The following is a 22,011-nucleotide window of genomic DNA, read 5'->3' on the forward strand; positions in this document are numbered from 1 at the left end:
ACACACAATACGAGCAGCATACGATGCTACGAGTAATAACGATCATTGTATTTCATACGATTAATGCATTTATCATGTTTATATTCGTAACTCGTCTGAATAGTTTAAGACAGGATAAACCTATCCGTTCAACATAACTAAATCAAATCCTAAACACAACATATATTTACAACATAAATACACAAAATAGCACAAAAGTATTTTTTAGTTTTTGTACAATATGACTCCTACAGATTTCCCTACATTTTGGTAAGGACGTTAGTTGTTAGTAAAAGTAAAGGATAGAATAGAGATGTGTAGATTTTTCTTCTTGTCTGATTGTGTATATCTATGGAGAAGAAAAAATTAATTTGACCATGTGATCAACATGTTCAAAAGAATCTATGCATTTCCTGGTTGATAAGCAATCCGGTAAAAGGATGCGCACTAAAAATATAATAAAAAAATGCATCTTTACCATAGATTATTTTACCCAAAAGCTACGTAAAATTGCAATATAGAAAGAAATTTATGAAAAAAATTACAATATACAAAGAACCCACCAACCGAGGAAACTCAGACTTCATCTCCATAGTGTGTTTCAAAGTGTATATTTAGATACTCCACCAACGATCAACCACAGACCACTGTAGGGAAGCCCTCATAGAAAACTCCCTCAGACTCAGCAGCCGTGCCAAGCAGCCGCTAACAGAGGACCCAAAAGTGTAATAATGTGTAAGAAGAATGTTAGAGTGTGAAAGAAGAGGAAAAGAAACATTGAACTAATATCACCTAGGGAGAATTGTGTAGGAATATGGTCGCTTACCACGGACTTAATATTTAGGCATGAAAAACTTCTTTAATTGAGATATATGAGCCTTTCTTATAAACTTCCCATTTGTAGGATTGGACGAGTCTAGCTGTGACAGGTGATGTAAAGCATTCCACCACACAAGGTTTGGACCACAGGGGGAGCAGTTTACTGTTGATGTTCTCAGCAGCTTTACTAATTGGATTATTTCGAAACATAACCCATCACCCTGTGAGATGTGGGTAGTTGTCCTACCAGCGTTGTATAAGCGTTCCCTAATTGACCTAGCTTTTTTTTAAGTTTGAGAGTGCATTGTCCCAACGCTGTTGCATTGTTTTGTAGCGGTTCTTGCGCCAGTAATGAATCGAGATTCCATGCCAATTCGAGTGGATGCTGTATTTCCCGGCCTAGAAATACGCTAGCTGGAGTTGCTTTAGTGCTTTCATGTGATGCTGAGTTAAAAGCTACCTGCAGCCAGTGAATGTTCTCATCCCAAGTCTTGTGGTTATGTCCGTGAAAAATTCGTAGTGCCACCTTAAGATTTTTATTAACCCGCTCAGCATGACTAGATTCGGGTAGTAAGCAGAAGTGTAAATATGTTGGATACCGTAAGTCATACACATGTCTGCCATATGTCTAGATTTTAAACTGGGATACGTTATCTGAAACTAAAAATTTTGGGAACCCAAAAAGAGAAAAAACGTTTTTAGACAAAATATCCACTGTAGTTTTTGCTGTAGCATTTCTAGCTGGTAACAGAATAACAAACTTGGAGAACGCATCAACTACCGTCAACAGATATTGGTTGCCTTTGTTTGATCTAGGAAGTTTACCAATGTGATCTATGAATATCTTTTCAAAAGGTCTTGTAACTACTTCCGATGCAAGTTTACCCACTCTAGAGTTTTGAGCCTGCTTGGAACGTTGACAAATTTGACATGATCTTACTCGGTTCTGCTATTATTGTATCAAGTTTTTGGGCCCAAAATATTTTAAGAATACGCTTTTGTGTCTTTTTAATGCCCAAGTGAGCTGCAGTTGGGGACTCATGATAATATTTAATAACCATATCGATGAGTTGTAAGGTAATACCACTCTAGGTGTATGTCTGTCCGATATTTTGTACATCAACACTCCCTGACTAAGTTGATAGTTAGTGGGCCTATTACTCGACTTTATAATCTTTAAGAGATCAGGGTCTTCACGTTGATGAGTACCAATATCTTTAAACATTTCTGGGAATCCTGCCAAGAGTGCCACTTGTGGTAAGGTGGATGGCTTTTCCGATGAATTATTTGCGTGCACTTCAGTTGGTTTCACTGTTTTCGAACAGGCGCGATAAACAATCAGCAACTACATTATCCGATCCTTTGATATGTTGTACTTGAAATTTAAACGAATTTATAAATGTAATCCAGCAAGAAATTTTTCCAACTTGACGTGGGTGGTTTAAAAGCCAGGATAATGCCGAGCAATCCGTCTGCAAAAGGAATTCCCTATGTTCAAGATACTGTTGGAATTTGGAAAAGGCAAAAGACAACAGCCAGGCATTCAAGTTGAAGAGTGTCATAATTTTGCTCATGCTTGTTTAGTGGTCGCGAAGCAAATGCCACTGGCATCAAGTTGCCATTATATTCTTGGCTGAGTGATAGCACCTAAGGCGGAGGTTTGATGCATCGGTTTGTAAAACAAAAGATCGATTAAAAATCCGGCATTTTCAAAACTGCATTTGATGTCAAGGCTGTTTTTAAAGTTTCGAATGCGGATTGTTGTTCAAGCCCCCAGGTAAATTTTACACCTTTCTTCTTTAGACTATTAAGTGGTTGCGCTATTTTTGCAAATGATTTAATGAATTTAGAATAAAAGGCTGTCATACCCAAGAATCTATTTAGCTGTTTCAAGTTTTTAGGAGCGGGGAACTCAACTATTGGCTTGCACCTATCCGTGTGAATCGTCACGGTAATGATTGGCAAATGTGTGACCTAAAAATTGGATGTGATTTGCTGCCAGGGTCATTTTATCTGGATTGATGGTTAATCCTGCCTGCTTTAGCCGATTTATGACTTCTCGGAGATGGCACAAGTGCTGATCAAAAGTACCGTTTGTGTATATGCACAAATCATCGAAAAAATTGAAACACATATTTGTATTTTATATCTCCAAAAATTTGATCAATTAAACGTGTTAGGACTTGAGAGCCGGTTTTGCAAGACCGAAAGGCAGAAAATTGTACTCAAATTGCCCGAAAGGTAAACAAAAGCTGTATATTTCTTTGAGTTCTCTTGTAAAGGGACCTGTAAATATGTCTGATTTAAATCCACCAAACTAAAGAAGGTAGCTTGCCCTAAGTGCTGGAAAGCAGATTCTATAGTTGGCATGGGAGTTGCCTCAAGATCTATTAATGAGTTAAGCTGTCTATAGTTAATTACCATGCGCGTTTTTCCGCCTTTTTTTGGTACTAAAAATGCTGGCGACGCATAGGGAGACATTGATGGTCTAATCACTCCGTTGGCCAATAAATGATCCACATGTTCCTTGATTGCCTCCATTTTAGGTGGAGCAAACTGATAGGGCCTATTTTCTAACGATTGTATCAGAATTTAATTTGATTTGATTATTCGACCAAATTTGTACGGCCTAATTTAGTAGTAATTGTTTCTGGAAACTCATTTACTAGTCTTAACAGTTGGTCCGCTTGATCAGATGAGAGGTTTTCCCCTAAACTTAATTGGACATATTGTTGTACTTGGTAATTCAGCTGATTGAGCGAGATACATGACCGAAGGAGTGCCATATGGAAAAGTTAATGTTTTATTTGCCATATTAATGATCACCCTAGTTTTAGTTAGAAAGTCACAGCCCAGAATAATTGGCATTGGTAATTCTGAGGCGACAAGAAAAGGAAAATCCCAAGACAAGTTTGAAATTTTGAAGTGTAATATAACCTTTAAATTAAATATTATATTTTGTCCGAGGCTGAAATGGCTGACTCATGTATGGTTGAAACAGATTTTATCACCCTTGGTATATTCTTTAAATTCTGAAAACAGGCATTCGATATAATGGAGAATGAAAGAACCCGAATCTACCAAAGAATTAATGATTAACTTGCGAAAAGTCAAAGGAAACTGTACAAAACTGAACTCCCGGGAAAGAAGGAGCTTGAGCCGACTTGGTGAAAGGTGTCTTCACTGCTGGCTTTGATTTTATCAAAACGGGCGGTTAAAGTTAGAAGAGGGGATTCTCCGCCCATTAGAACCCTCTTTTGTAGTTTTAAAAACCCACGTTGAGATTGATTTCTGGAGAATTGATTATATAGTTGATTCCTATTGTTTGTATTCATATTTTGAAAAGGAGGTCTATGTTTGAGTAAATTGTCCCGATTGACTGCGGCGGTTATGAAAACTATTTTGCTGATCTTGTATGGGATATCGATTATAAGTTACATTGCCTCTCCCTATTTGTCTATAAGATTGGTTTAGTTGACGTCCACCATGGACCTGTGGTCCGTTTGTTGATAATACTCCGGTGAATTTAAATCTTGTGTGAACCGGTTTTCCGTATTTTGAATTACTTGTAATCGGGGGGCTAAGCTCAACAATTCAGAAATGGTGGCTGGAGCCGGAAAACCCGCTAATCGAGCTCTGGTTTGAGGGTTAATTCCTGTAATGACAAATTTCAAGCATCTCCTGGGGTGAAATAGCCGGTATAAGCAATTCTGCTAACGGTCTGATATCATTGATAAAACTAACCAGTGTTTCATTTGGTTTCTGGGTTCTATATATAAGTTCGACCGTGGCCTGTTGACGAGCTCTAGTAGGCAGAAAAGTATCGAGTACGGTGGTAATTAGACTTTCCGGATTCTGTTTCGATGAAATAGCTTGTAGCCAGATATTTCTTAATTGACCTGTAGTTTTTAGGTAAAATTGCTAATATGACGCTGTCTTGGATTAGCTAAATTTTAGCATCAAAATTTCCCTAAATTTTATAACAAAATCGAGTAGTTTTCTAATAACATTCCATCAAGCGATGGTAAAGCTGTAATTAAATCAGTTAACACAGAGGGCAACATTGCGCGTGATGTCGAGGGTGACGGTGAAGTCCCCTGCATCTGCGACAAGGCTGACGCAATTTTGGTTTCCCACAGCGGTTTGCCGTATTGTGTGGACTATTTGCATCCAATCGGTTACGGGACTCTGAATGTCTGTGTTGTATGGCTAGTAGAACGACTCTGTTGGATTAAGAACAGTTGCTTGACAGTTGGCTCCACTGATACGCTCTTTTAGTAGAACACGATTGTTCTCTAATTTAGGTGCTGGAGTTATTCCCCAACATAAGCACTGTTCTTTGGCCTGAGATGCATTTAGTAGATTTACCCAAGCCAGTCCTTTAGGGCGTTTTTCCCATTCATACGGTGGATCAGTGACACTAACGTCTTCTTTGAGGATATCTTCGCACTCTAACATCTTATTTATGCTTGACTCAATATAAATAAATTATATCAATTACTAAATTATATAAATACTAATATCACAATACTATTTATTATGTAAAGATGGAGGGGTATTCAGTACCATTGTAACCATAAGGGGGTTTACCAATTAATATTGTTGTATGTTTCACTTTTTTACTATATATTTGTTATTAATTAATTACTGCAATAATTGAGTGCTTCATTTGATAGTTCAATTTTATTATAGTGGCCAATTATTTTAAGCGTAATATTCAATTGGATAGATAAAAAATTATTATATTTAGTAATATTATTACTTAAGGCTTATATATGCATCATATTTTATCTAATGGATACCCTTTTTATATTACTTACTGGCATTAAAGTATTTTTTTTACAGAAAACATAACAACAGTCTGTATATTAAACCTATGAAACATTTAATTCAGTTTTAAAATTAACAAGTCTATATTCTATTTTAGCTGGTTTTAATAACTGGTTTCAAGAGTTTTTTTTTTTTTTTTTAATATATCTTTCAATAACATTGTTAAAAGTAGAAACCCTTCATTGTTAAAATGTACGCTGTCTAGTCTGTCCGAATGTGGGTAAAATTTATGGAATAACTTTCGATTATAAATGACCGTGGGAGTAGGAACAATAATGTTGTTTACCGACTTCAATGAAGATAAAACTGGTTGAAGGCATTTAATTTATTAACTGTGTGATTGCACGTTGAATACGAGGATAAACCGGAAGCTGAGAGATTAGAATGTGTAAATTTGGACATAGCCGTCGAATGCATTTCAATAGAGCTACAAAATTGTTGCTTTAAAATGTCTACAGGCGTGGTGTTCAGAATATCATTTGTGCCGATCAGCAGGAATAGAGGGTAATCAGAATTTAAAAAAGGTCGCTGTGATTTGGTTTTATCTTTTAAATCACATACTTTAAGTTCCGGAAAAACTAAAAATTTGTCTCAACTTTAATTGTGAACTTTTGAACTTACTTAAATAGAAAAAATAACGTCGGGCTAGTGAGTCACCCATTAATTGAATTACGTGAGAATTATTCATTTAATTTATGTAAGAGCGAGGCGTAGGGCTTTCTAAAAATAGGAGGCAAGAAATATATTAAATTGCATGAGTTATACCGAGTCTAAAATATATTAATTTTAGTTAAAGACAAATCTCTATAACGGGTGCGAAATAAGCCATTGTTTAAATCAAACCATTAATTACCAACAGTATGCATATATATAAGAGATATTTCAAACACGCAAATAAACAGGAAAATCTATAATGTTTAATTTTTAATTTTCATTAACTGTTGTATCATAACTTTACTCGACTTATCGTATAAGTTAATTACTTTTTTTTTTTTAACCCAGTGAAAAAAAAAATATCCAAAGTTTCAATATCTACAGATTACAATAAATAAGAACAATAATTATTTAAGTATGTACTAATTAACATGTTACAATTTAAATTCAATAATTCAATTGATTTTCAATGCTTTAAATAACTCTCAAACATAACTTCCACTTTCTCAAGTGTTTACTGTCCGAGATTTTCTCACGATAATATGAAAGACCAAAGTTTGAAATGAGTGTACTAAATAAATTAAGTAAACTCAAAGCATGTTGTAAAAATCCCAGCAGAAGGCAAACAATAGGGCCTACTTCCGGTACTGATAAAAAAAGCGATAAGATTATATCTATTTCCAGCAACTTATACTACCGCACCATCAGTTAACTTACCTTTTTAAATCTTGGTTAAGAGGATATAAACTAATGTAAGCTTTATTGCTATTATAGAGAGAAGTAATATATAACTTGTACTTACTAATATTTGTAGCATGTTGTAGCTCTGAAAATAACATACTGAATTGCAGACATTTATGAAACATAGGGATAACGCGGACAAAAATATATGGTATTTTACCAGTATAATATAACTTTACCCATCTTTAACTGACTACACCCCATCCTGGAACCAAAATATAATATGAACTGATTTTGCTAGTGGTTTTAAAATTATATCGAATGAATAAAAGTTATAATTTTGATCAATATTAATCTAAAATAAAGTTTTATTGGCCTAATAGATACGATTAAATATACTTCAATGAGAGCTATAATTTTGAATGTTTTCAATCAACAGAATAGTATGAAAATACAATATTGTGGCTTGATATTGCCGTTAAACATACCTCCCAATTTATTTGTGAAATTACTCCTGTAAATGGTATTAACTGTTATAATCATTAAAGATCGATTTTGTAAACACGGAAACTCTAAAATAATCTAGTATGGTTTGAATTAAAGAGACCTTATTGACTGCTAATGTAATAAACGTATCATCAATGTATAAATTAATAAATAGTAATAAATGTATCACTAATTAATTAGTAAAACTAGAAAACCAGCCATCTAGTATCCAATATCTATTATAATAAGATGATGATTACTGTTGTAATAAGATTAAATTATATAAAATTTAGTGTTTTCCAAAAGCTTGCTTGAATAAAACACACCGTTTAGTGGATATGGGAAAGAAATAAATTTGTGAAAGTGAGCATTTACTGGTTTGAAAGTATCCTGACATTTACTTATTTTTTTTTTTACATTTTATGAAATTTTATGCATTTTCTTTGTATTTTTATAGGTTTTTTTTTGGGTACTTGAAATAAATTTAGCTCAATCCAGTTGTATTCGTTTATATAGCTCTATACAAACTTTCACAACAATCGCAACTCTGTATTCTTTATAGACTAGCAGTACTGTCTGTATATGTACTTATTCAAGCATAGCTGTTTGGAATTGAAATTTTGATTTAATTTGAAAATATGCCATTTGAACAATTGTTTTACATTAATTACATATGTGACTATTAGAAGTATTACCAAATATAAACGAATTTAAGTGTTGATATTTAATATTTCATATGTTTGCAAAATAAAGGTTTATTAGTACCAATGTAAACAAAATAAATTTTGAAATGTAATTACTTTTGTTATGATGCCAATTCCCCATTTTTATTAGTTATATACTCGTATATATGTCTATTAAAATATGGCCGAAAACTTTCCAAAATAAATCATTCATAATTAATATGTTTGTAATGCAAAATGAAAGGTTTTTTAATATTAATTTAAACAAAATAATTTTGAAATGTAAGCCAATTCTCCATTGTCGGCGTGGTGTCGGCAGCGTTGGAAACTAATTAATATCGATTATTGTATTATAATCAAAGTAATGAAATACATAAAGATCGTAAGTATGGCTAAATAATTTAATTGCTGGCAGGAGATAATTGTTTAAACACTAACAACACGGCAATTTAAAAGGCAAACTAATTAATGCTTCGCGATAATAATAATCTGTTGATAATAAAATATTCTTTAAATAAATAGATAAATATTACCTTGTTAGTAATAAGTGTAAAACATATTCAATTTAGAAAAGTTATATAATGTCGAATGATTTGTTTTAGGTTCTATTAAAAAAAATTTTATTTAAGATTTGGAAATGAAGTATTAAAGAATTTAGTTAACCAAGGATTTTGAAAACAGATGTAAAATAATTTGATTCAATAAAATTTATAGTTTTCGCTCTGCTACCAATTGTGACGATTTGGGATGGATTTTTTTGGAAGCAACGTGTCACCGCGCAGGACTAGGCTTGTACCCGCCTGCACGATGAAGACCGTGGAGCGACCATAATCCTAATTACACAATATTCTCCTGCCAGCTTTGATAAGAATTTTAAGTTGTAATTTAAGGACCAAACACTAAAAGTAAATCGTAAAACAATTCAATAACCGCCCAAGATAATCCACACTTACCGACACCAATTTACACATACCGACACGCCGACCTCCCATCACGAACAAACCCGTCCCAACATACTAACAATTTATAATTTTCAATGACCCCCCCATAATTTTTCCGGCACCTAACCCCCCCGCCACTGATTATTAAATCAATCCATAGTGTGACACAAAATTCTTAAAATAAATAATAAAACTAAGACTTGCGACAGGTAATATCTCCGCCACCGCCACTCGCCGATCAGACGTCCTCACTGGTCCCCTGACTCAATCTAGACTCCTCCTTATCAGACCACCGGTCCTCCATCCGCACGCGGCTATCAGAAAGACCGGTTCTAATCGTTGATTCGGCGGTCTGATAAATGTGGTGGGCAGTCACCACAGACTTAAGAGACTATTTTTTTCTTTTCAAGGCCATCAGGACAAAAAGTAACAAACACCCAGACAGCAACCACAATTTTCTTTTCAAGGCCACCCAAACAATCAATAACATAAACCTGGACAAAATCCACAGTACTTTGCCTAGTATGAAAGCCAAACTGACAGCCACTAAGCAATGTATTGGCTTCAAGGTGCCAAACAATATGTTTATGAACCAAGCATTCCAAGTAGTTTGATACTTAAGGAATAATGGATATAGGTTTATAATTACACAATTGATGTTTTTTATGCACAGAGGAATGACTTTTCACTAATTTTCAAAATGTCAGGAAAAGTACCTTATTTAATATATTCACTAAACAAGAAAGTTATTACTTCACATATTATAAGATTAATAGAAATTTTCAATACAAGAACATTTATACAAAACAAAAGCTATTGCTTAAGCTACGGATGGCTGAATAAACCTCTTCCACCTTTATTAAATTCATGAAAATCAAGGGCAGATATGTTGTTTAAATAATGTGAATAAACTTTGGAATTAGAAAGAATACTATTAAAGGTCACGTCTACTGAGTGAGCAAAATGTTCATTAAGAAAATTAGGTTCCAATACAAGAAAAGAATGACAATACTAGGATTTGCTAAATATGGTTACATTAAATAATAAGTAGGTCCTGCATTATTTGGTGACTCAATTTTCAACCAAAGAGAACTTTATTTTTAATACGACTAGCGCCAACTAAATTGCCTAAATTATATGTCAGAATTTTAGGTATTTCAATTATTGGGTCTCTAAACTGTTGGAATTTTTTCTAGTATTATTTTGACATTAAACAAATTTATTTTTCATCATTTTATTTTATAATAATAAATAACCTACCCAAACTAAATAAATAAACTATACAATTTTTACCAGTAAATTTTATACTAAAAAACCTTTAACCTTTAAAGTTGAATATCTTGATACTGTCATCACATAAAATTATGGAAATAAAGACTTGAAACTGCTTGAAAATTCTATACAACAATAATTATTGTAGGTAATTAAAGCAAGGAACATGTTAAGCCAGAAAGCATTCTACAACACTGAAGAACATTGAGGATGAAGAATTAAAGGAAAAGCAGGACTATGATCCTGAATAATTTAAAATATAAATAAAGTTATTGCTATTGTTGTCTTGAATGCATGACAATTTTCTGTGTAAACTTTTTTTATGTGTCATTATTCAGAAAATACTTATATCAACTTACAAATGTTTACCATATTTTTATTACATTAGTTCATCACTACCTTAGCAGTTTGATGTTAATCACCTGAAAAGTAAAATGTAAAAAAAAAAAAAAAAACAGTAACTAAAATATGTGTAAAATAGCAGTACGTTGACACAAAATTTCTACCTCAACGTTTTCTTGTAAAATATATTGAATATGCTAGGGTGTATTCAAAATCATGTCCATATAACTTGATAAGAATTCCACTAAATTATAAGTACTAATTCCTGAGATAATGGGGTCGTTAATCTAGGCAAATCAACAAGGAGGGTATACGAACGTACACCTCCCTTTCTTATATAAATCAATAAATATTTGACCAATCACCTATTTTACAATTTATAATAATTATGTGAGAACTAAATAAGTACTACCGATATTGAATTATATATTTTACCTGTGTTGCTTTAACAATATCAAAGTTGCTGCAATCCGTGTCAACTGCAGAATTCAGGTTAGTGGTTGGTTCTTGGAAAATTGCATTTCCCTCATTCTTGCTTTCACAGCCATGGTAATGTGGCTTGCAAGCATCCTGGAATAACAGATAAATTATGATCAAGATTCAAGATTCTTCTTTTCATCTTTTCAAGATTTCAAGATACTTGGCATTAGGCAAACTATTCCAGATATTTGGATACTTCAGGACCAAGATGTTTATTCCTAATAGTCTAGATGTGTAAAGGAAATTTCAATTGATAATATAGATGCTGTTACATGTTTACTTTAGCCATTTAACCTAAAACAAATAACAACCAATTTTAAGTGTCTTAAAATAGTATATATTAATTTCCAGGATAAATGTTTATATGCTGACAAACCATATATTGCTCAAATATTATTGGACTGTTTGGATTAAGGTTATATCTCAATCAGTCCATTGGTCTAGGGACCCAGGAGAAATCAAGGTTACTGGTTGGGGGAAGGTAACAAACTAAGGAGAGATAGGTATAGCAGGGATAAGAGAGTTATTATCTTTCACACGAAGAAAGGACAGGAAACTTGAAAAGGGAGAATAGGCCTACCAACTACAACTGAGGGTAATTAACATTGGCTTTCAGGCAATTTCCTCTTGGAAAAACAAAAATATTGTGAAGTGGCTAAAGTAAACATTTATCCAAATTATTTTTGTTATCATAATCACTAGTCATTGCAGTGTAAATTAGGAACAACTATTCTAAAGATGATTTATATACAAGTGTGTGTGTACTGTTAATTTCACAAAATAGGGTTATCTCTTTAATAATATCAAAAATAAGAAACTAAAATGCCAACAAAATGTTTAAAAAGGATTCTGATATATATTTTGTTAATAATATTGCTTAATACTTTATTATTGGGTGTTTTCAGTGGTCACGGCTACTTTCGGTCGTACCTACACCGAATGGACACACTTTCTTCCGCTGCCCGCGTTGGGAAAGGCCCCGCCTTGAAGTGACTCAAACTTTCTGTGGTCACGGTCTGTGACCGGATGTTGGAGGGCGAGGACTACTGGTGCTGCTGGTCCAGCTTTGCACAGGGTATACTCTGCGTCAAAAAGAGTGATCTGGACCGGAACGCGGGACAGATCCAAGATCCGAACGGCTAGATAGGTGCGAGCCCTCTGGGCGTAAGCCAAAATTAGGCCTAGCCCTAAGTTGAAAGCGATAAGTGGTTTCCAGGCTAGAATCCTAAGAGTAGAGAAGGTTTTTAGTGGGTATTCTACGTAAGTAGGAGTTCCACACTACAGGCTGGCTACCTGTGTGCGTAAAAGCATTTTCCTGCCTCTCCCCCCAAAAAAAATTATTGTGTGTTTTCGCATATTTCTAGTAAGTGGTAAAAGTTTTCTAAGCTCCTTCATCTGTACAATTCTGTGTGATTACAAAAAAACGTTGATTTGATTACACTATTTTTAATCAATTCATAATCATATTGACACTTACCCAAAATTAATTAAGTAACTAGGTTTAATCTCTTATATCCTCATAGAACTGCGATCATTTGAAACGTTATACATTTTTCATAAATGAGGGATAAGACAAGGAATTATTAGGTAATGCTACAAAGGCTAAAACATATTCATTCTTATTATAAAATTATCACCAAATATTATTTATATACCTTGTATTGTGACTCTGTTACTTCTTAACGTATTTCTTATACCAATAACACTTACAATTGATATGTTTGTGGTATAAAAATAACAAAAACATATAACCACAATTATTGTCCTGCACTGTAATAACGTACCCTACCCATATTTTAACCTGTCTAATTCATATCTTAACTTTTCCTTCCCCTATTTTCCTATCCTATCTAGGGCAAATATATTGGTCTTCAGAAAAAAGAACAAAGATTTACCTAACCTTACTACCTGACCGTTGCTCCAACCTAACCTACCCGAGGATCAGCCACCCTGGTCAAGAAGTTTAGACTTCCAATGGCATGCCAACTTGACACAATCTGAGGTGTTCATTAGTTAATTATAAATGATTAGCTCTATTTATAAATTTAACATTTTTCATATTTAAAAAAAGATTTGTTCACACATATACAGGTAGATGAACCCAAAAAACATCTCAATCATGGTTATAGATATTTCCTGGAAGAGAATTGTTAAATGGAAATACCGTAATCTTTGAAGAATTTCTGAAAGTTCGCCTTAATTAAATTGATCCTTGTCAGCTGAATTACTTTTGAGGTTCAGAAGGCACTGGAAGTGTCAAAGTTAAAAGGGTTTTGAAACAACTGGACATTTTTATTCTATTCTGTTCTAATATATGATGAAGTAGCAATGTTATGTTTATAACTATTCTTAGAACAAGTTTCAATAAGATCGCAACTCAGTGCTGCTAAATACTAGTTGATAAGTATGGTGTTTGAAAGCTTTGACAAGCCGGTATAAGTTTTCCTTGCAGTTTTAAGTTAAGATCTTGTTAATATGCTGTGATATCTACAGGATAAGCCCACAAATGTTTATGATTTCATAAGGTCCCAAATCCAGTAAAATTCTTTGCTTCTGCTTGATCAGTGAATCCCACAATGGTAAATCATGATACGCACTATCGATTTAAGTACGACAGGTTTTAAGTTAGTGGTGTGAAGGAACTTGATTGAATGAAGTTTAACTAAATTCATTAGTTTTCCATACACACCCTGCTGATGAACGCTGCAGTGCAAAATTGGCCTAACATCTCCAACTGTGTCTTATAAGAGTTGTAAATAATACCTTAACAACTCCAGTATTTGGGGACTTTTTTGCAACCATCTGTAATTACACTTTTAAAATATTTTAACTTAAGACTAACATTACAAATAGTTTCATTTACTTTGACAACAATTACTCCTCCAGTCACACTACTCTTCATGAAATGAAATAAGTTAATCTTTAATCTAAGCTTTTCCGTTCACAGCACAAACAAAAAAGAATTAGAGCCAGGATTCATCCAAAGTTACTGAGAACCACTTGAAATCCTTGCAAGCGATTTTTAGTTGGAATACAAAATTATAACAATATCTGTTCCACACATCAATGTATTCCCTGACATGGAATTATGTTCAATAATGAAAGTTTATCAGGACATATATCTTCCACGTAGTCAACACAGTTAATCTCTTATTTGTTGACCATCCGTGAAAGGTTTACCATGATAAGCCAATATCTATGTGCCAGATCGCTCAAAGTGATCTGATGTCGGAAAACATTGGCACGATCTGGAACGTTATCTGAGGTCAGGAAAGTACCGATCAGAAATACCCCCAACAATTAGTGCAGACATTGGTGCCGCACTTCTGGCGAAGAATAAAAATATCCCTCAAAATAGTACCCAAACAAGTGAGCTTGTAAGGGTTATTTTTAAATTTGGTACTACTACTAACATACTTCTGATAAAATAATCAAAACCTACTTATATAGCCCAAAAACAAATAGGAGTTAGGGACAAAGTGGCCTCCTTCTTTCATCATAGCTTCCTTTTGGGAGGCAGAAAACAAGAAACGGTCATTATAATGACATCTACTTTATCCACAGTAATGTAAATAAAGTCTATTCTTTCTAATACTTAAGTTATTTTAATATTAGATTCCCGGTAGGAAAAACCCTTCCAAAAATAATGGCCTACGGATAAGTACCATTTGGATTTATTAAAATTTTTTCATGATATTAAATTTCTTCAGCATAGCAACTGTCTTATTGTAACAACTAAGACACCATATTCTAGTGTTGATTTATCAAACATAAAATAGTTGTGGGTCCACAGTAGCCAATTTTGCAATAACAGGCCTCCCCAACGTAGGAGTAGGCTAATGAGCACAACACTAAATATACAATAAATCACTTGTATGATCAATAAATAATCAATTATTTACCTCATACTAAAATTACAGCGCATTTTGGCAATCTGACATTCACTCAAATTAGTTTAGACTGTGACTAATGGTAACTAGTGGCTTTGTTTTGGATGCTTCACATGTTATGTACGGTCAGGGTGAGATGTATTAACACCGAGGAAGTATAATATACACGCAGTACTGCCCACAAGATCAAAAACTAATCAAACACATAGACCCACATTTCTATTGCATCCTCTACTACTGCAAGCATTTTTTTATTCAGTCCCCGTTGTATGCCTTAAATCCACAAGATAGACCATGAAACATGCCCTTTCCATGATCTCACAGACTCTATCATATGGGTACACTAAATAGGATAAATGTAAATAGAAAATAATTTTGTAAACAATATTATTGACATAGTATCGGTACAAATCTTACTTACTTACTTTGTACTTGAAGTCATATACAGTTGACCAATGTTGGCGTTGGACGAGTCACGGTGCCTCTTGTAGTGTCACTTTGGTTTGGGGGGAGAGGGGCGTATTTAGGGATGAACTCCTGGAGTTTTCGGGTTTTGAGTTTTAGGATTGGGATTGGGCAGGTCTATGGCAAAAATTTTCAAAAAATTCACCCATTGAGTAGTAACTCTTGGTGATAAGGAATGATTTTAATTCACTCTTAAATTTTTTCCCATCAGCAATGGTTTTTATTTGTGTAGGCAGAGATTGAAAGATTTTCAGACCTGCATATTTTGGCTTATTTTCAAAAATCTTTAATCTGTGCTGTATAGAAAAATTGTTTTTGTGTCTAGTGTTATATTTGTGTGTTGTGTTTACATATTCCAGGTTATTGAGTTTGATGTAAAGCGAAATTTCAAAAATGTAAAGGCAAGGTGCTGTTAAAATTCCCAGATTTTTGAAATGATCTCTGCAATGAGCCCTAGGTGGAGGATTCAAAAAGGCCCTAATGGCCTTTTTCTGCCAAACAAGAATCCTTTCTAGATTTGACTCCCTATTCCCCCATAGGCAGATTGAGTAGGAGATGTGCGACTCGAGCAAGCAATGGTATATATTTTTAAATAGTTTGTGGTTTTGAAGTTTGCTGAGGTTGCGTAGGACAAAAACGCCCTTGGACAGCTTATTTTCAATTTTTGTCAATTGCTCACTCCAGTCAAGACCATCGTCCAACATCACCCCTAACAGTTCTGCTGTTTTTGTGACTCCCAACTCAGTTTCACCAATGCATACAGGCCTGTCAGCAAATGATCTTGTTAATTTGGAATTTCTTTTTTGAATTGTTTGAATTGTCATGCATTTAGTTTTTTCGGGGTTTAATTTCAAGCCATTTTTGGCAAAAAATTGGGCTAAATTGTTTGATTTTATGAAAAGATCAACTTCCAAGACATTCTGATCTGCATGCTTGGTGATGAGTGTGGTGTCATCTGCAAACATGTAAAGATTGCTTTCTGGAATACTTTTTGTTATGTCATTTATGTAGACCAGAAACAGTAATGGACCGAGAATTGATCCTTGAGGTACCCCGCTCTGGATCAACTCTGGTTTCGATGTAAAATTTCTAATTTCAGATTTTCTTTGGTGTTGGATTTCAACTACTTGGCTTCGGTTTGTCAAGTATGATGAAAACCAGCTTAGAGCAGAATTTTGAACGCCCACTGTCTGAAGTTTGTCCAACAGAATGCCTACATCAACACAGTCGAACGCCTTAGAGAGGTCGGCATAACAGCTTGACACCGTTTCCCCTGCGTCGACTGCATCGATGCAGTCATTGAGAAAATCAATCAGGGCCAATTTTGTTGATTTGTTTTTCCTGAAACCATACTGCCTGCCAATCAGGAGACAATTTTCCTCCAGATAGGCAGTCAGCTGGTCACAAACAACTTTTTCAATGAATTTGGAAAAGACTGGTAGGAGAGATATCGGACGATAGTTGCACACCTCCAACTAATCCCCCTTTTTGAAAAGCGGCTTGATCTTGGCTATCTTGCAGTCATTTGGGAATGTATTGCTCAGGATCGAGGCATTTATGATGTTGATTAAAGGCTTTTTCAATTGATCCTTGCAATATTTCACTGCCTTCATGCATAGCCCATCTACACCACAAGATGTTTTAGGGGAAAATTTTACAAACAATTTTTCAAGAATTTTTTCATTTACTAATGAGAAGTGGGTTAGGCTATGGTTTGTTGATCTTTCCGTGTTACTATCTATTCTTGTATTGTTTCCAAGATCCGTTTTTATATCTGAAGCTAAATTTATGAAATAATTATTTAGCGTTTCACATGTTTCTTTGGGATTTTTTATTTTGAAACCATTTATGTTCAGAATGAGATTTTTAGTTTTCATTTCTGATTTGCCTCTGAAATGATTAATAATTTTCCAAGATTCTTTGGGTTTATTTTCGGCTTCATCTATTCTTTGGTTATACCATCTTGCTTTTGAATCTGAAATTAATTTTTTATATCTTTGAAGGGAGTCTTTATATGTTTTTTTTGGTAATTTCATTTTTGTTTTGTTTCCATATTTCATAGTGTTCAATCATGTTTACTTTTTGGTCAAAGATTTCATTGTTTGTCCATTTCAATGCAGTTTTCTCTTTCATTTTAATCTTTTTCTCAGGACAGGCTATGTTGAAATAATGTGAAAAGGTATTGACAAAATTTTTGTATTTATTATTGATATCATCCTCACTAAATACGCTATCCCACTTCTCATTTTTTAGTCTCTGTTTTAATTCTTCCAGGTTATTTTGCTTCATTGATATAATTTTTATTGTTTTATTACCTTCAATTATGACTTGGCCAAATGAAGTTTGTAGATAAATTGCATGGTGATCTGAAATTAATAGTTCAATTATTCTGGATTTTTCTTCTTTAATTTTTGTGATAAAATTATCAATGCAAGTTGATGAATTTTCTGCTACCCTCGTGGGCAAATTTAATGTAGTTCTTAATCCAAAGCTTTTTATTAGGTTCTGAAAGTTTTCGGTAGCCCTGTCTAAGTTTAGAATGTTTATATTAAAGTCACCTGCTAATACTATTAAGGATCTCTTTTTGTCTGGTTTAAGCTTGGTTAGGTATTGATTCAGTTTATCCAAGAACATTTCCATATTTCCATCAGGGCTACGATATATACCTGCGATTGTCAACGTGCAGTCCTCATGTTTAATTTTGATTTCGCAACATTCAAAAATTTTTGTTTCAGATAATTCTTTTCCATGTTTTTTATTTTTTAAGATTTTTGCATGAAAGGAATTTTTTTTGAAAATCGCCACTCCTCCCAGCCTCATATTGACTCTCTCATACCTGTCTATTAAGGTGTAGTTTTGTAGTTTGGTCATCTGGAGCTTTTCCTTTTCCAAGCCATGCTCTGAAATAATAAAAAAAGTCCGGCTTTTCCTCGTCTACAAATATTTCAATCTGGCCTACCTTATCTGCAAGGCTTCTAACATTAAGTTGAACTATTTTTATTTTTATTGGAGGCTTAATTTGATAAAGGCTAGATTTTCTTGTAGGTCTCCGTTCCTGTTTTTTGTAACACTTCTTTTTGTGTCCTGGGTAACCTAAGTTATCAGCGCGCCTACCTGTATCGGTTGATTTTTTTGTTTTTTACCAAGCTCAGGTTTATCCATCGCGTGAAAGAAGGTGGTAATAATTCCACATAGCACGTCTTTGCCAACTGCATTTAGGTGCAGGACCAACTGCATCTAATAGAGGACCAGATGTAGCTTTGGGTTGGAGCCCTCTGACTTGAAGGGACACTTCATCATCAGTTATACTCGGTTATAGTATACGCAATACATGAAGGAAACTTTAAGCATCCTACACTCGTTATTCGGTTTACAAGAATCTCGAACATTACAATTTTAAAAACATAAATTTAACATTAACATTACAAAACAACAACACCAACTATGACCTTGACTTCAATATCAAAGAAACCTTAGCGGATGCCGTTGAAATAATAAACAAACAAACAAACAAACAAACAATATTAATAACTTTCCCAGTTTGATATCAATGAGTAATAGCTTTGGTAATTGTCACATTAATGGCCGGAGCGGCAAAATACGAGTTTCGCGTTATTAACTTATTGAAATCGTCCTACAGAACAAAACAATATAAGGTTTGACGGGGTGGAAATGAGAAATAACGAAGTTTTAGAACATACAAAATGGAACAACTGTTCAAGCGCGGAGCAATATTTCCATGTTCTACATCCACATCGGGCATCACGTGACCTTTTGTGACCATGATTCAACCTCGTGATGACGTCATCGGATGCAGCGCCATTTTTCCAAACGTAAATGAAAAATAATACTGAAATGAGCAGAAATTTGATCCAATTTGATCCGTGTAAAAAACTTAATAAATCATGAATACCCCTAATATAAATACGTATATAAATGGTCATTAATAGAGAACACTTACCATTAGTGTGTTCCACTATATAAGTACGTATATAAATGGACATTAATAGAGATCACTTACCATTAGTGTGTTCCACTGAATGTACAGAAACTAAATAATCCCGTTTCAACCGAACTCTTACTCATACTCTTACCGAACGTAAACTCTTAACATGCCCGACAAAACACTCCGACACACCAATTCACTACGATTGGTCGAACTAGTGGATGGTTGATCCATGATCGTCACGCACTCACTCGATCCAAACTACAGTACACGATATATAGTGAAGCACTGACTTCTGCCCCGGAGCGTTCAGATAACAGATACGGTATCAGTCCCAGCCGCAGATAATATTTACGACACACCAGTTCACTACGATTGGTCGAACTAGTGGATGGTTGATCCATGATTGTCACGCACTCACTCGTTCCAACCTACAGTACACGTTATCTCTGACTTCTGCCCCAGAGCGCTCAGATAACAGTATACGCTATCAGTCCCATCCGGAGATAATATTTACAGATATCCAGACACAACACACAAACAGAACATTAAAACATTAAGAATTTAACTATTTATGTACATACTCTCTAAAATCATTATTTGTCAATTCCATCTCCTAAAACCATATATATTTTTTGTTCAGGAGGATAAGTAGAATACGTTGATAATGTCAAATTCGTGATTTGCCACCTCGGCCTTTAATCTTATAATTTCCATAGCTTTTGTAAAATAGAGTAAAGAATTCTTCCCATGGGTTACCAGGTGCCAAATTCAGATGTTAAAGCCACTTAAACAGTCACTTGTGAGAAATATCTCACATATTTTCCTCATTCATTGCTATTAAAATTACTCTAGGCTAACTAATAAGTAGAAATCATATGCTAAGTTAAATCAATTGTAGTATCGAATAATTCCTTCGGATAAAAACAATGGAACCATTCGATAATAGAAATTGAATAACTAGTGTAGGCTGCTTATTAAAGTCTACCCAAGTCTCAAAATATTAGCTACTTCAAGAAGTCTAAACATCAAGGTGTTTATTGTTTACATTAAAATTATTACAACTAATAAGTTGAATCATATGCTAGGCTAATTAAATTGTGATATAGAATTATTCCTTTGGATAAGAACAACTAAATAACAAGTGTAGGCCGCTTAAGTCTACTCAATGAGGCTAAAGTAAATAACTGCCAAATTTCTCAAGCAAATGATTCTATTGTGGTGGTGGCCTCTTATCTTACTGTAGCCCTGAATTGCTGTACACTTTCAGTTTGAGTAAACTTAGTTTTATTCACGATATTGTTCATTGTTGATGCCCAGGCTTCACATTATCAAACTTATTCTATACTTATAATAGACCTAGGTCCTAGCACTGAAAAATTCCTTAAATTTAAAAATTACTTTATATGGTAGACTGGTGTAGTGTATTTTGTAAAATTAATTGATAACTAATAATATAATATTCTACAATTTAAAATCAATTACCTGAGCCACAAAATTAACAGGATTACACGCCGACTGATATTCTAATGGTATCATACTAGACTTGAGTATTTATTCCTATCAGTTACAATGAAGTCATCAAACCAAGAACACTAGAAACTTAGTTTTTATCGTCCGGCAAACACGATTACAAATAATACAACAATGTAATATTTTTAAATCGTAGTAACGGAATGATCCAAGATTTATGCTGAAAGTAGGTACGTTCACAGTGATAAACAAAAATTTCCTCGATTGGTAAAATCCTCACTAAACAAGTGACTTAGAGACCTTAACAGACAATTGTCATAGATTATAAAATTCATGTTCTTTCAATAGAGTAAAAATATATAAGGTCATATGAGTCCAATATTTTTGTTAAACACAAATCAGAAAACTATTTCACCCAACATATTATATATATGTACTTTTGAGTACTGTTTATTGTAGCCCTGATTTAAGATAAACAAAGAATCCTCGGGTATAGACTTGGATTTCATTTTTACCAGAAGGAATCCACCCAACCCAGGCACGATCCAACAAATCATATAAACAGGTATTTTTCGTTCTTTGCTTCATATAAAAGGTAACGGTTCGTGGCCCGAGGGAAGTATATTCTGTCCAGCTGACTCATAACACAAAATACTCCTTCCATGATTCTATTTTATTCTGATCCCAGCTTATCTAGGTGGCGTTCCAAAAATTTGGTTCAGGGGCTAACCGTCTTGAGAATCAAACAAATGCAGGGACACAAGGCTCACCGCTCTTCCAATGATCCTTTCCTCTTTATGGTCTGGGTGCTTGGACAAAGGAAATTGTCTTTTCTAAGTTATGTATTAACTTTATTTTTCCCTTTCTGAGAAATATTGAATCTACCGATTTCCATTAAAGGTGCTGCCAAATTCCGACTGACTGAAGCCATTGGTGATCAAAACCTTTAGAATGTTTATCTCTTACTTGATAAATATATTATCTCAGGGGATGTTTCCCGGTCGTTGCCAGAAGTATAAGCAGATTTTGTAAAGCCAAATATAGTCTATTAGATAATTCATGGAAACTTG

At 34.1% G+C, this 22,011-nt stretch overlaps 1 protein-coding gene across 1 annotated transcript in view; it reads right to left on the minus strand.

The window, feature by feature from the left end:
• The window catches only part of LOC124361918 (palmitoyltransferase Hip14), a 40,832-nt gene extending 19,637 nt beyond the window's left edge, over positions 1–21,195 (minus strand). Inside the window, exons 1-2 of the mRNA XM_046815982.1 lie at positions 20,954–21,195; positions 11,123–11,257 (exon numbers count right to left, since the gene is read on the minus strand). Of these exons, the coding sequence (XP_046671938.1) occupies positions 11,123–11,257; positions 20,954–21,007 (189 nt within the window). The 5' untranslated portion in view covers positions 21,008–21,195. The remainder of the gene's footprint in view (positions 1–11,122; positions 11,258–20,953) is intronic.
• Positions 21,196–22,011: the final 816 nt, after the last annotated feature.

Source organism: Homalodisca vitripennis, chromosome 5 (assembly GCF_021130785.1).
Source record: "Homalodisca vitripennis isolate AUS2020 chromosome 5, UT_GWSS_2.1, whole genome shotgun sequence".
NCBI classification, from domain to species: Eukaryota; Metazoa; Arthropoda; class Insecta; order Hemiptera; family Cicadellidae; genus Homalodisca; species Homalodisca vitripennis.